The following is a 17,079-nucleotide window of genomic DNA, read 5'->3' as shown; positions in this document are numbered from 1 at the left end:
CGCTTTCATTAAAAATACTTTCGAGACCCAAATCCTTTTTGTTTCGAAAGGTCGTTTGTTTTAAAAGTTATTCTCAGTCGATTATTGATCGAAAAATCATATTTTGACCTGATTTCAGTTTTAAACATATCGAGTCGACCCTTTTGACGAACTGAGTCATATGTGATATGAATTAAGTGATACATGAGTTATGTGCTTATGTGCTATGTGAATTATGTGTGTGTGTGGATTAAGAGTCCTGTGTTTGTCTGTTATATTTATATGTGGGCTATCGTATGGGTAGACGATAGGGTTTTGACGCGCCGTTCGTCAAGTAATTATCATTTAGACAATTAAAGTTGTATCTTTTAATTATAGATGCGGATCATTCGAGTTGATCAGGACAAGACGTTGGATAAAGAATGAGATGGAATGGTATTGGGTATTTGGCTTCTAGCAATCGCAGGAGCAGCATATCGGTGAAGTGTTGAAAAGAAAGACGGTGATGTTTTGAGACAGAATGTCAGAATAGATGTGGTTTTGCGAGTGTGACTAACTGCTTAAAACCCAAAGGCAAGTATCCCTGACTTCACTTATCGTTCAAGTGACGTTTATTTCAAATCATATTATGCAAGTATTTCTATCATCACTTATTATTCAAGTGATCTTTATTTTGAATCGTATCATGCAAGTATTGTTTTCCCTATCTCAGTTTAGAATCGATAAATGGTTTACATATCGCTGAATTAAATTATTCTGTTTACGCAAGTACCCTCTGCTATTCTATGTTCAGAATAGTCAAGTGATTTTACTTATCCAATTATTGGATTTATAAATGTTTTGGGATTTTGAGAAAAGTGATTTGGTTGCGAATATTCATACCCAAGAATTGGGGGAATAAAATTATTTCGGGTGTCGGTTATTATGACCCCATTTCAATAAAAGGTTTTAAGATTGGATCATAATTGCGTAAGTGACCGGGACGGACGGTCCAGCGGAGGGCTATTCCTAAGTGCCATATGAAATATTATGACACCATTTTGCCACAGGCTAGTTATGCCTTTTATTTGAGTACTAGTGATTTTGGGGTCACGTTTCTACGAATCATGACCTTGTGCTATCACACGGGCTGATCAGCATGTGATAGTACGTCCGTCGGAGAATGATCATAATCTAAATTATCATATCATTTTTGATATTCATAGAATAAATGATTTATCAACTGTTTCTGTTTTGGAATAATGGTAAAGTGCGGTTTTGATTCAGATTGTGATTTATGCTGATACTTACGTTGTTGTTAAATATCAAAGGTGGTATTAGTATAGATGAATGATGTTGACTTCAGTATGGAATGTTGTGAGCATCAAAGTTCGTATTGATATCTAATTTGATATGACAACAAAATAAGTATTAATATTAAGAGTTGAGTTTTGAGTAAAGTGTATGATTCAATCCATAATCATTGTTTCATGTTATTGTGGTTTACGATATTTCCGTAAACACTGTTTTACGAGTTTTATTCTCGTCAAGATTCAAAGTATTGCTGAAGCATGTCGCTCAAGAATATCAAAATGGTTTTGAATACAATTAAGGAATCAATTATGGGGTTCCTCAACTAAAATTTTATGATTCAGCAACTACGATTTTTAAAAATGTTCTGCTCTAATGCAGATGTCGGTTTTATATCAAACGACCTTATATTTACTATAATGATCTTGCTGAGCATTTCTTCCGCTCATACTTGCCTGTTTTTAAATTTAACCTCCAGTGAGGATTAGCTTGCGCTGTTTAGCTGCGTAATTCGAGGAAGCAAAGAAGAAGCTTTTGGAAGTTGGTTGATCCAGGGTTTGCGGGCTAGTGTAAGTTTTATTGTGTAAAGTTGTTTATATTATATTATATTATAGTTTTGTATTTTATTTGGGCCTAGTATACTTCATTTCGAAGTTATACTAGTGAGTTTAGTTTTGAGTTGGAATTTATTGAAAAGAGATTTAAAAGAAAGTGAAAAATTTATTGTGGAATTTGGATATCTTGTTTCTAGAACTGTAACCTTAAAAGATCTTGGATTAGTTTGGGGTCATAAATGATAAATATCTTCCGCTGGCATTTATTATTTGATTAAACAGGTTATTTTGGATTGAGGTTTTATAGTGACGACCAAATCCTCTGACCCCGGATTTGGGGGTGTTACACTCTTCCTCCAAGATGTAGCTGAAAAGGTCAAATAGTTAAAATCTGATGTGAAATATAAAAGTGATAGGGTTACCTCTATACTCGTTGACTATCTTCCTTATCATGTATTCAATTCCAATTCCAAGGTTCACACTGGAACCTGAACTTACACCATCCTTGTAAGTTCCAATTCCCTATGCAAGGTCCTTGCACTATAATTCCAACCATATTTATGCAAGACTTCACAGGATCCATAGTAGCTCAGTTTCCATGAGATCGACATGCACCCGTGGAAAGGGATCCTACCCTATCCAGAGATTCATATTTTCATATGAATCTATCTAATAAGGTTCACATACCTATATGAACCTAAACCAGGAGTTATGTATCCATACCAACTCATCCATTAAATATATATATTCTCTTGCATAAATTAAACCTTACCACCCAAAGGGAATCACGTAGGTTAAATAATTGGGATCCTTCCCAAACTTATATATAATCCATACATTTCCAATATCCATTTTAAGTGTAATCCACACTTGTTCCCAATCCAGGTTATCCATACACCTAGATTCCCTAGGGTCTTAAAATAACCATATACCCTTAGGTTTTCCACCTAATCTTTTGGGCCCTTCTGGTTCAGAGGATTGAAGTAAATCAACTTCATCCCGGGTTTTATATATTTTCGGCTTTTCCAAGCCTTATGTAAACCCTAGCCAAGTTAAAATTCCATATAGCCCTAGTATCCCTAGGGATTTCCGAATATATTCCAATATAATCCATATATTATCCATTCTAATTCATATATAAACCACATATGATCTGATCCATGGGGTAAAAGCCAATCTATGAATGCCAAATCTAATCTGTGGCGTGTAAGTCAATCCCAAGAAATCCATGAAAGCCAATTTCATCCACAAAAGCATATCCAGAGAAATCCATGAAAGCTAAATCCAATATGTACATAATCCCTAACCAAGATTCCTTAAATTCTTTAAAAATCAATTTCCATTAGGGGTCTCAGCCCATGCGATCAGTTCACATTAAGGGTTTTATGAAAATTCCATTACCCCAATCTATTCATTATTTGAAAATTCTAATTTTCTTGAAAATTCATCACTTTCAAGACACCATCTTGGGCAGCATACAGCATACCATCCACTACCCCCCGGTTCCTTGTAGCCATTCAAATGCAAAAGGAACCTTATATATTCCACAAACGGTCTCAACTAGCTTTCGCCTCGAACCCCTAAGCTTACGTGAGCATGGTATAGTAGGAGAAATGTCTACTATCTATACACCTTCCCATAAAAATCATACAAGATTTTTTTGATGTTTCCATAGATATTATTGTATCTCTTCCGGAGGTCAAATGTTAGAAACCTAGGAGGCCTTTTATTGAGGGGAAAACTAAATATGTTGAACTTCTCGTCCTCATGTATACAGGCCTCCATGATTTTACCAATCAAAATATACCTTCATTAAATTTGTCCAATAGAAGATTTTGGGCCTCCACCGGGGTTTCGCAAAATTGGACTACCCCCTAATAGCGTGGTATCCACTACCCCCCGATTCTTCAAGATAATTTCTCCGTGGCCGAAAGTTGAACCTTGTAAGGCTTCTCATTATCGTAGAGGATAAGCATAAATAGGTATACATGAGGCTGGCCATCACAGGATTCGGGGTAGCCTCAACTAGCTCATAGAAAAGGGTAAATAGCTTTTACCAATACCCTGAAATAGACCTTCTACCGAGGTATCTTATATTTCTTCCATCATCTACCGGGATATTTCAGATTTCTTCCATCCCATGTGGGGGTATTCCATATTTCTTCCATCCCCTACAAGGGTATTTTATATTTTTTCCATTCCCTACGGGGGTATTCTAGATTTCTTCTATCCCCTATGGAGGTAAGGTTGCTAGCAGTTCTTAGGGAAAGCTTCCCCTAATTTGTTTCCACCTTTTTTATTGCTTACGATGATTGAAGACGATCCCAGATGATATTTCATTGTCTATCCCATTTTTACAGGCTTCTACAACTCTAAATTTTGGCCTATGATATTGGAGGGGAATATAGTAGAAAAACCCCTCATGTTGGAGAACTGATATTTGGCCAGCAACATCATCCTCATGAGCATAAAAATGATTAGCATTACTCCTGATAGAAGCTCTAATGAATTGAGCTAATTTTCTTCCAAGGGCTTCTGCTATAAGCCAACTTTTAGAGGCTGTCACGCTTCTAGGCCAGGTGGAGATGTTCATATACCCTTCATACAGACCCGTTTCAGGGGTTTCTCATGCCTTCAGCCCCTTTTGACATGGGCAACCTTCACAGCCATCTCATAAATTCTAAGATGATATTCTATCATCTTCAGCATAAAGGCTCTCATGTTTGTTGGGTTTTACCAGAAAATATAATAGCCTCGATATACGCCTTATATGCCTTCATTTTCATATTAATCCAGCTTCAGTACTCCCTTGGGTTGGGGGTTTTGATTATATTCAAAATCATAGTTCATCCGCATAAGGAAAAGAGATTTAGGAGTGTATGACCCTTATTTCATCTCCCATAATGGGTTCTCTCATATTCAGTTGAAGCCTCTTCTTAGGATTCTTTGGAACCTCTACCCGGGGGTTTTCCTAGTTGCACCCCTCCAACATAGGAAGCTTCTAGCTTCTGAAACTTATCATTTAGGATCATGGAACCTCTGTTTGGGTTCCTCGTATGGGTAAGCCATTTTTCCATAGAAGCCTAGTTTTCGGGCTTATTAATATTATAGAATTGGCCAACAATCAGGGGGTTCACAACCTCTTTTGCATTGGATTTTTTCTGCTTCTCATAAATAATATGTTCGCATCTTTTTTACTGTTCAGGCTCACCTAATTACTCCTCTTATAGGCTGAAGTACAGGGTAATTTTGGGGTTTTCCAGTTTTTACCATACCCCTAGCTTGTTGAACCCCTGGTATAGTTGAATTCCAAGTCCAGTTGAACGCCTAGCCTAGGTAAACACATACTCCAATTGAAACCCCAGACATATTAAAGAGGACTTTCGTAGGCCTTAACATCTGCGTGGTTAAACCCTTATTTGGTTGAACCCCTTATTCGGGTAAAGATGGACTTTGATGGGCCTTAAATCTTAAGATACCGAACCTCCAAATTGAGATTCTCCATTTTTCACTATAAGAGCCTCTTTACTAAATGCACAAATATAATATTTTGGGGTATGTCATATTTGGGGCTTCCCTTGAATTTGCTCATGTCTTGCTAAATCGAGAAATGTATTTCCCCAATATCTCATGTCTGCCCTTTATTTAGATGTCTACCATTGAATTTGGTAGTGGTTGCAGCGTTGTAAGAACTTGAAACCACGTCATAAATAGCCTTTTTATCTACCCCATGGGGATATAGACTCCAGTGGAAACTTTTCAAACCATTGATAGGCCTTCTCATCAAGGATTGTAGCCAACAACTTACACCTCGCATTTTCTTCCACCAGATGCACCTCCATCTATATGCTAAAGTGATAGAAATATTCTTCTGGATTAGAGACACCATAATATTTGGGGATAATGCCTATTTTGTAGAAGCTGGGTAATAGATTCATTTATAACCTTGGAGAAGGGGAATATGTGATTCCTCTATAACCCTGGAAATGGGGAATATGGGATTCCTTTATAACCCTGAAAAATGGGGATACAATAGTCCATTCTGCCGCAACTTCATCCCTGATTTCATCATATATAGAGTTTTTTCTAATTTTTAGATTATAAGGTGGTCCGACATTCTATGAAAAAGGCACATACCCCTCGTCGACATTTACCAAAGTCATTTTCCAGCCAATATTCATTTTGGGGTTTACCGCATCTGTGAGAACCCGTATCGAGGTTTGCCATGTCTATGGTATACATATATTCCCCATTGTGATCCATCATGATAATTCCATGGGCCTTCTACTTGGACAAAATATCCCAGCCTATTCCCGTCTTCTGAGATAGGGTTCCTATCTTTGTCAATCCCGGGGTTGTTAACATTAATTACGGGGTAAAAAGGACCACGGGACACCCCAAGACTTCGTTTTCCAACATTTAACTTGGGAAATATTGTAGACCAGGGATTTTCATATAGAGGGGAAACCCCTAATCGGGCTTTCACCATTTGTCTCATAGGCCTATTTGATTGTAGCCTCTCCATATGGCCTTTACATCTTTTCATTCGAGCCGAATTTCTTCCTCGAGTAGTAGAAATCATCCATATCTTAAAGTTGTTTCTCCCATTCTTCATTTCTCGGGTCAATCATCAAAAAGCACATTTCCTGGAGGATTCTCTCCAGCCCTTCCTTCCTCATGTTAGGGCTCTGAGCAATTTCCGAGTCTTCCCGCCTGCCACCGGTTGAGCCTTATTTCCAATCCTCTTCGAATGGAATCAAAACCCGAAGACCATATTTAGGCCATAATATCCGGGACCTTTTACATCAAAGCTAAAACACTTGTATACCGGAGCAATAGAATATGCGGTTGAGGCTATTTGCCATTCACCTATTCCTCGATAAACCATGCTTTTAACCACCATTTTTTCATATATTTTTTTTTCGAATTTATTTTCATGGGAGATCGACTCTCCAGCATATCCACGTGATATCATCCATATCCATTAATGACCTCCTTGGGCTCGATTTCAAGGCTGTCTTTGTTGTTCGCCGGTGTACGTTCATCACCGGAGCTTTTAATCATCTTTCCCCTCAAAAGATCACCAATGCCCCTCCTTCCAGCGCCAAAAATGTTGTGAGAGGAATTTGGTACAATATTCGGGGAAGTTGTTGTTGGAATAACGGAATAATCGCGGAGATTTAAGCCGGAAATCGGGCGTATTGTGAAAAGCTGAATACGCCTGATCAGCCGGAAGCGGGAGCTGTTTGTGGCTGCGTTTGGACTGAATTTGCAAGGATTCTGAGCGTGGTGGCGGAGTAATTCCTACTCAGCTGTGGGGGGTGCCGGAATAGGTCTTGCGAGAGCTCCACCGTGTGTTTTGGTAGAGAAAACGAATGTCCAACCTCTGCAAATGGCCTACATATCCTATATTTTAGGAATCAAGTCCATATGTAGTTCTATATCCTTAGGACTCCTCCATGATGGGCTATCCACGTTTTTACTAAGCCCATAATAGCTCTCAAGCCTTATCCAACTAGGTTTAATCTTAATTCAAAGAGTCCTACTTCTAATATATTACTAATCCTTATTTATCTTTGATATTATTGTGTTTATCCATCAAATATATGTATATTCCATACATATTTCATATAAATCCGTTAATAAGTACTTGTAAGTTGCTAGGAGTCGTATCCATCTTGTTGTCCCATTGTAGAGTTCGTTTCTAACTAGAACACTACTTCTACAGGCCTCTTACCATTATCAGAATAGCCCAGTTAAGTACCCTTCTTCGAATACCCTGATATCTTAGCACATTACAAAGACCCTGGGTATTAAGCATCCACTAAGTATGCTTTTAGCTCCCCCTTGCTAATACCCCTTCCGACAGATAATCATCATCTTCCCTATATCCCACCATAGTAAACAATTGAAAGGGACGGAGGGAGTAATTATTATGGTAGTGATGTTAGAACAATCACTCTAGTTCATAACATGGGGTTCTTCAAATGGAGCAAAATCCTAATATGGTAATTGAATTGGGTCAAATTGTATGTTCATGTCAGAGTGATTTCGATTTCTCCAACTTATAATAATGTAGTATCGTAATGATACTGATGGTTTGTTTGATGTTTGGTGAAATCTTCAAAAAATGTGTACAGATCGAGCAACAGAGTAGAAGAAAGTGTGACTTATATGGATACAATATTAGAAAGAGAGAATCTAAAAATAGAATTCCAGGCATCCTTTGGCCTCTATGGTTCTTGAGTGCAGAATCAAAATGCCGACTTATGGATATTTTCCTTGAGCATGAGGTTGTATCTTCTGTTTCTGTTTTTACGCCAATTCTGTACTTGGGTTTTTGTTATAATCACAGAGTCGATCTGAATGATTAGAATAGACGCGTCTTTTTTTCATTTCTCGACGCTGAAGTAAAACTAAGGGGCTGTTTGTCTCCCAGCTTATAAGTTACTTCCGGCTTATAAGTTACTTCTGACTTATAAGCCCGTAAGTACTTATCTCGGACTGTTTGTCGATCCAACTTATAAGTTGTTTCAACTTATAAGTTGGTAAGTTGAATGTTAGTAACGACGTACTTTTTCTCAACTTATTTTGATTTTTCGCTTTTTTATTAATTTTAATTTTTAAACATATATTTTAAATGTTAAGTTAATTTAAAAGTCATGAATTAAGATAATTATATTTAAAAATTATTTATTTTAATTCATTTAAGTTAAAAAAAAATTGACTTATAAGTAAAATTAACCAAACACCTACATAACTTATAAATGTTCATCTACTTATGACTTCTAAGTAACTTATTAATTTTAAGTCATAAGTTACTTATTTTAAAATTTCCCAAACGGGCACTAAGCTATCTGGTTGAAAGATTGAAGAATTCCAAATTCAATATTTTTTTACTTTTAATTGAACTAGCTAGTATTCGGATCTGATAATTTTTATTGCTAGGTGATTACATTAAAAAAATACTGTAATTACATGATCATCCATATTCGCGAATGATTGTGATACAGGGAACTAAGATTTGGACAATACAGAGCCTTGTACTAATATTTTGTAGTAAAACTTAGAAAATATTAATGGCGACAACGAGTAATAGCAGAGCAACCACGAGAGTAGGGATTGGCCTCAGCTCCAGCTTTACAATTATAATACGAGGCTCCACGTTTAGAACACGGTACAGTGTTCTTATTGAGCGCATCATAGCTTATATACTTCTTCTTTGGTGCTAAAATGCGCCTTGTTATTTCAGAATCATAATCCATTGCTGAGCCATCGCATACATCAGAGGTTTTGGTGGTGGCAGGAAGTATTGTGAGGAGACTGTGAACCCCAGTGGTGGCATCAACGGCTGTGGTGATCAAGAACATGGTTGTGACAATGGAGAGTGTTGCACGGATCATGAGGAAGCGAGTAGAGTCAGTAGACTGCAACATCTGTTTTATTCTTCTTCTTACACTGTCTTGTTAGAAATGTGTGTTTTGGTTGGGAAGTACATGTGAGTTATGAGTTACAAGTACTAGTGGTTTGTGTATACGGATGGTAGTTAGGAATTTATTAGGAGAGGAAGTACAATTATTTCACTTAATTACATTGATTATGTCTACCACTCTCCAAACAAGTGGTGTTGTACCATTAATCAATTACTGGGTCTTTATTACCTCTAGTAGTAGTTCAATTTGAATGGCTGCCTAGTGAATATTTTAGCATAGTTTATACTCACTCCATCGATGCTTTGCTTGTTAAAGTCCATTAAATTTTTTGTTTCTCTTGTGCGTTTTTACTAACACTGTGACTGATTTTGTTTTTTCGGACTACACCTCAGCTAGCTGGAGTGCTGGACATTTGGTTGATGAATGCATGAGATACGTGGAGTCGGGTCAGGTAAAGCATACTCCTTTCCTGAAAGGTACTGATTTGAATTGAAACATGAAATCTTAAATAAATTTAAGTGCAGAAAAAGTTTATGATCCATTTATGAAGCTACGGTGTATAGTGTTCATTTTCCCAAATTAACCTACTATAAAATCCCGATATTTTATAATTATTTTTAGTTGGATTATTTGATTTAATTATTTATTAATGTCAATGTGTTGTAATTAAATTAGTTTGTGTAAGTTTATTTTTATATTTATAATCAGAATATTGTTTTAAGAGTATTAGTTTAAAAAAATTAGTAAGTCTATTATAAAAAAAGAGTGAGAGTTTTAATAAAAAAAAAACGGGAGAAAGAAGGAAGAGTTAGGGTTTGCTAAAAAAAATAAGGGTTTGTGTTACTTTGATCGGAGAAGAGAGGAGAGAGGGAGAGCGAAAAAGAAAATAGATGGAGATAGAGATGAACATCAAGAACTTTTTGGAGGGTTTTGAATTTGGCATTTGTGGAATTGGGGTTCTTGCGATTTGTGGTTCTGAAATCGTTATTAGCATTCTCGGTTACTAAGATCTCGAGGTACGGACATCTTTTTTGTACTCTTTCTTTTCAAATTCGAATTCGTGTGTACGGATATCTTTCTTGTATTCTTTCTTTTCGTATTCGAATTCGTGTATATATATTGCATATTCTGAATCTTGTTAAATTCACATCTGATTCGTTGTTCATCGTATGATTGTGATTTTATTCTCGTTGGAAAGCTAATTTGATTATCTTCGTTTTTCGTTTTTCGTTTTTTGTATTTTCTGAAATCCTGCTTGTAAATATGTCAAAATCTGTTGTTTGTGTAATCTATTGCTGAAATTTCTGTTTGTTCGGCTTAATTTCATAAATTCATTATAAATTGAATATTTGTTCAAATATTATGAGCAATACCATTTTGGAAAGCTCTTTTCGATATCTACAATTTGCGTTTATATTCTGCTGCTAAATTCTGTGATTTTGATATCTTAAACATCAAAATACAATTGTAATCAGGGGCTGATTCTGTTCCGCAGTCAGCATTTATTTGTTTTCTGAATTCGTTACTTGTTCGTTTTTGACGAGCCTTACCATTCTGGAAAGGTCTCGGAATTTCCTACGATTTTCGTGTTTCGTACGTTTTCGGTTGACTTCATCTTTATTCATTAATTTGACATTCTTTGAAACTGATCAAATTTGAGCTTATCAATAATTAGTGGTTTGTTATGTTATTTTGTTTCTTGATGTTGGGTTATAGTTTTTTTGAGGTTATTTGATAAATTTATATATGATTTTGGAGATGTAAGATATTTGAGTGTGTGATCTTTGAGTATTTATTTTGAGTTATTTATGTTATTTGTATGACTTGGGAGTTTGTAAGACATCCGTCGCGAGTGGATAATCTCGTGCTTGGCACCTCCTATGCGGTGTACTTAAATTGTATGGGCGTGTCGCCGAAGGTGTGGGACACGTATAGCAGTGGCTAGTATGTGTATGATTTGGCCTTTTGGGTAGCACGTGCTTTGTGTTGTGCAAGCCCCTGTAAGTTTTGATGACTACATATTTCTGGATTACCGAAAATGTAGGACATCCTGTAAGTGTAAGATTATCTCCCATGTTCGTATGTAAACTATTTTATGTATTATTTTGTAAATGTGAGAATATGTGTAAGAGTATATGTAAGGGTATGATTTTATTTTATCATTATTCTTTCGATTATATTATTTGTGATTATTAAGTAAAATTGATAAGGATATGTGTAAGAGTATGATAAGTTTTGGATGGTAAGCATTTAGTTTTGTTTTGTGAGTTGAGTATTCATTTTTTATATTGTCTCATTCACTATTATTATTGTGCTTCATTCAGGTATTCAGTTGTGTTCTTAGCCTCGTCATCTTTTAATCTTTGTTCAGTTATGCTTATTTTATATCCGTTTATGAGCCTTTCGCTCACTGTCGGTCCTTTATTTTTCTTGTTTTCCTCCGGCAGGTATTCTCTCTTTTAGGTGGGTTGTTCAAGGGGAAGAGTGCGAGTTCCAAGACTTTGAGGAGTTTTTTATTTTTTTTAGATTTTCTTTAGAGTTGTTGGTTTGGTTGTAATTTAGTTGTATTTTAATTCAAGAATTGAAAGTTTTATCGGATTTTAAAGGAGTTTGGATTTAAATAAGTATTATCTTGAGAAATCTTAATTAGTTGGGTTGTTAAAGTTGGTATCAGAGCTAGTGTTTTCAGATTCAGTAGACTTGTCTTTATGCTGATTTATGAATTGTGGGTAGTTGTAAGATAGACTTATAGCCTTAGAGTTGCCTTTAGACTCGACCTGTGAGTGTGGGTAAACTTTAGAATAGATCGTGAGTTAAGAATGTTATTCGCTTTGTGTTCCTTTGTTGTCTATCTATATCCGTTTTTTTTTAAAAAAAAGATGTGTCAGTTAAATTTTGAGGACGAAATTTTTGTAAGGAGGGAAGAATGTAACATCCCGATATTTTATAATTATTTTTAGTTGGATTATTTGATTTAATTATTTATTAATGTCAATGTGTTGTAATTAAATTAGTTTGTGTAAGTTTATTTTTATATTTATAATCAGAATATTATTTTAAGAGTATTAGTTTGAAAAAATAGTAAGTCTATTATAAAAAAAGATTGAGGGTTTTAATAAAAAAAAAGGGAGAAAGAAGGAAGAGTTAGGGTTTGCTAAAAAAAATAAGGGTTTGTGTTACTTTGATCGGAGAAGGGAGGAGAGAGGGAGAGCGGAAGAGAAAATAGATGGAGATAGAGATGAACATCAAGAACTTTTTGGAGGGTTTTGAATTTGGCGTTTGTGGAATTGGGTTCTTGCGATTTGTGGTTCTGAAATAGTTATTAGCATTCTCGGTTACTAAGATCTCGAGGTACGGACAACTTTTTTGTACTCTTTCTTTTCAAATTCGAATTCGTGTGTACAAATATCTTTCTTGTATTCTTTTTTTCGTATTCGAATTCGTGTATGTATATTGCATATTCTGAATCTTGTTAAATTCACATCTGATTCGTTGTTCATCGTATGATTGTTATTTTATTCTCGTTGGAAAGCTAATTTGATTATTTTCGTTTTTCATTTTTTGTATTTTCTGAAATTCTGCTTGTAAATATGTCAAAATATGTTGTTTGTGTAATCTATTGCTGAAATTTCTGTTTGTTTGGCCTAACTTCATAAATTCATTATAAATTGAATATTTGTTCAAATATTATGAGCAATACCATTCTGGAAAGCTCTTTTCGATATCTACAATTTGCGTTTATATTTTGCTGCTAAATTCTGTGATTTTAATGTCTTAAATATCAAAATACAATTATAATGAGGGGCTGATTCTGTTCTGTAGTCCGCATTTATTTATTTTCTGAATTCGTTACTTGTTCGTTTTTGACGAGCCTTACCATTCTGGAAAGGTCTCGGAATTTCCTACGACTTTGTGTTTCGTACGTTTTCAGTTGACTTCATCTTTATGCAGTAATTTGATATTTTTTGAAACTGATCAGATGTGAGCTTATCAATAATTAGTGGTTTGTTATGTTAGTTTGTTTCGTGATGTTGGGTTATAGTTTTTTTGAGGTTATTTGATAAATTTATATATGATTTTGGAGATGTGAGATATTTGAGTGTGTGATCTTTGAGTATTTATTGTTAGGTCACACACACACTGTAGAGGGGGTGAATACAGTGTATAGTACACTCAAATCGAACTTTAAGAACTTAAGTAACAGAAAACAAACTTTATTGAAACAATAAACTCTGTTACAGTATGGAACTGTTACCTCTCAGTGATGAATAAATATCACGAGAGCTGCTAGGGTTACAATGAATAATCTTCTCTAATAATGATAACACTTATAGTGTAAACCCTATGTCTGTGTTTATGTACTACACAGTTACAAGATAATCGCTAATTGATATGGAATATAATTCTGCTTCCTAAAATATATCAATCAGATATCTTTTCTTCCAAGTATTCCATTCTTCACGGAATTCCTTCTTCATGCATATCTCTTCTTATGTTTATCTCAATCTTCTTTCCTTTAATCAACTACTGTCCTTATCTGATTATCCTTCAGCACTTAAGCTCTGATATCTATCTTCTGATGATTATCTCCTGATAACATACATACTGATATCCTTAAGTCCTGACTTCCAGTATAAGTACTGATCAACAGTTAAGTACTGAGTTATCCTGTTCAGTAAGATCTAAAAGCTAAACATAAAACATATTAGCCATGACATTATCTGGAGATATTGGTGAAGCTGCTCCAACTGTAGATGCTGATGAAGCAGGTCCTTCAGGACATACTCCTCAACCGACTCTTCCTAAGTCTGAACTGGTAAAGGAGTTTGTTATCAGGGATGCACCAGTACCTTGGAGTGAAACTCCTGCAGGTCAGGTGTGACGACCATAACCCCGGGGTCAGGAGTTAACGTCACTAACAACAATACTAATAAACTGTTATTCCTGGTGGACTAACAATGAGATTTACAGAAGGGGGGTTGAATGTAAATCTCAAAACTTTTTCAAGTTTTGAGCAGTTTATGAAAGTTGTGTGTTCAAGAACAACAAGTGTGTGAATTGCTTTAAGCTAATACAGACAGATATAAATTCAAGCACAAATGTAAAGAACACAACAGAACTTAAAAACTTTTCTGGTGGATTTGTTGTTCCACCAGAGATGGTATTTTAGAAAATCTGTGATTAAACAATGTTGATCACAGCTGCATCCTAGTACAAACTAGATGAATTTTCTCTCAATATTTTTCTAAACAGCTCTGGAAAATCTCACATCCAATTACTAGCTTCTACTTGGTTTATATATTACCAAGTGTACAAGTTAAGAACAATATAAAATACAGTAATAAAATAAGTTCTTCACTTGCTTCTTTTCCTGTTCACTCCAGTACTTTGTTGACTATTGCATCTTTGTACTAAAGAAGAACGGCTGCTTTTTCTGTTGTTCCTGAAATTCGGCTACCACATCTCAGTTGTCTCTATCAACCCATGTGCCTCTGTTTGTAGGTACAACTACCCCTTATCAACGGCTAATCATTAGAACATCCGTTGAAGCTTTCATCCGTTGATGCACTGAAGGATGTGAAGCTTTCATCCGTTGAAGGATGTTATCCGTTGATGACTTTATCCGTTGAAGCTTCAGAGACATCCGTTGAAGCTTAGCTTCTTATCCGTTGAAGGTCTTTAAGTCATCCGTTGATACCACTTCACTTATACAAAATTACAAGGCATGAAGTATTTACAATTGGCCTTCCTATCTGCATATCATCTAGTAGTCAACATGACTCATAGTTTCTCTCAACTTCCAAGAATTACATTTTAAATACAGAGACTGAAATATGCTACAACACTAGACTTATTTCTAAGTAAAGCTACACCATCAACGGATAGCCAAAGTGGTCTTATCCGTTGAGGCTACAGACACTAAATTTCTACTTAAGTATTTTGTTAAACATATCATCAAACTAATGCACATACATTCCTAACAATCTCCCCCTATTTATGTCTATAAGAATTGTAGGCATAAATTTAGGGTTAACTTGATGATAACAAAACACTTAACAGATATATGAATTGAAACTAAGTAGAAATTTAAAAATGCTGCAAAAGTGTATGTACTAGGAGGTAATTGAAGATTTACAGTGTTTCCAAGGACACTCCTTTAGTCTGAGCAAATCATCTTTTTCTTCTTTGTTCCCTGGTTTTCTTTCCTAGCCTTTTGTCATTTTCCTCAATTTGGAGTTGGAGTTGTCTGAAGAATTCAGCTTCATCTTCAACACTGACATCCAACTTAGATTGCATTTCTTTGAGAGTTTCATTGCGGGCAATCTTGAGTTGGTCTTCAAGTCTGAAAAATCTTCTGACTCCTTTATCATCTCTAAATTCCATCAACCAATGAGGTGATTTGTGAATTTTCATTTCCCTTTCTTGAATGAGTAAAGTCCTGGGTAAAGCATTGGGCTCCCTCCAAGTTTTCCTTATATTGGCTATCTTGTTGAGAATTTCAGTCTTGGCAGTTCTGGTAAAGCCAGAATCCTTTTGTATAGCTGAAAAGACTCTAATCAAGGTAGAGTAGCCTTCATCCAGAATCCTGTGGAGAGGCCATGTTCTTTCCCCAGCTCCTTTATATCTGAACACTAATCTCTCTGGTAGCTGTCTGTAGGCAGCTATTCCCCTTACATCCTCCAGCTCATCCAGATAGAGTTCAATGTCTGAAATTTCTTTTATGTCACAGATGTGAACATAATCATCTTTAGAAATGGGTGACTTAGGCTTAGGTTTTTGTTTTTGAGTGAATTTCTTAGAGGTTATGGGAGGTGTAGATTTTGGTTTTCTTTTCTGTTTCTTTGGTAGTGGAAGAGTGGTTAGAAAGGTAGGCAATTTGATAGTGTCCCAATCAATAGGTTCCTCTTTTGGAATGATTGGTTCACCATGGATGTTTATTGTGGGATCAGCAACAAGGGGTTCAGGTATGGAAGGTAGTGGTTTAGATATAGATTTGGTTACTTCAGTGTTATCTCCACTCCTTCTATGTGCCTTGGCCTTTCTTCTGTTTCCCTTCTGCCATTCTTCTCTTTCTTCCACACTCTCACCAAATATACTCCCTAAAACCTCATCTAGGTTTGTAGTCTTGTCTTCACCCCTGACTTCAATCCCTTTTTCTTTTTCAACTAGACTTGACTTTAGCTGTTGTTCAAGCTTTGCTTGTGCTCTTTTGTCAGTCTTTAATTGCTTGGCTTCTTCCTTCTTGGCTATTGAGAATTTGGGATGTCCTTGCATCACACAGATGCTCTTTCCCTCTCTAATGATAATAGCTCTATTTCTCCTTACAGCCTCATCCATGGTCTCTTTGAGATAAGCAATACTCCTGCCTAAAATCTTGTTCTCATCAGCTTTTGGAGGAGGAAAGTCCACTTCTTTTAAAGGATTCTTTGTTGAGTCCTTATTGGATCTTTCATTGGGCTTGAGAATTATAGCTTGTAGTTCTTTGGAAGAAGCTTCTCCATCCTTATGACTCCCCTACTGGCTTGAGCTCCATGTTGATTGGTTCAATTTTTGTGCTGTATTTCACAGATGTTGATTTGTCTTGTGTAGAACCAAACAACAGTTGCAACCTTTCATCAATTCTCCTCCTTTGCTCTTTCACTTGAATTTCAGCTGCTGCTAGCTGAATCAAATCAATTCCATCAGGCTTGCCCTTGATTTGAATGATTGGAGAAGTAGTGATGGCAGGAACTAGCACTTTAGATATGTTGACTTTTGTAGATAGCTCTCCTTCCCCTTCCCTTTTACTCTCCCCCTTTTTGTTATCATCAAGGAGAGGGGGT

General features: G+C 35.9%; 1 protein-coding gene across 1 annotated transcript; it reads right to left on the bottom strand.

Moving 5' to 3' along the window:
- Positions 1-8,899: 8,899 nt before the first annotated feature.
- Positions 8,900-9,259, bottom strand: LOC141661031 (protein RALF-like 22). Its single transcript, XM_074468011.1, has one exon. The coding sequence runs from the start codon at positions 9,257-9,259 to the stop codon at positions 8,900-8,902; it is 360 nt and encodes a 119-aa protein (XP_074324112.1).
- Between the last annotated feature and the right edge of the window lie 7,820 nt (positions 9,260-17,079).

Source organism: Apium graveolens, chromosome 5, assembly GCF_009905375.1.
Source record: "Apium graveolens cultivar Ventura chromosome 5, ASM990537v1, whole genome shotgun sequence".
Lineage (NCBI taxonomy): Eukaryota > Viridiplantae > Streptophyta > Magnoliopsida > Apiales > Apiaceae > Apium > Apium graveolens.
This window is presented reverse-complemented; position numbering and strand designations above follow the sequence as displayed.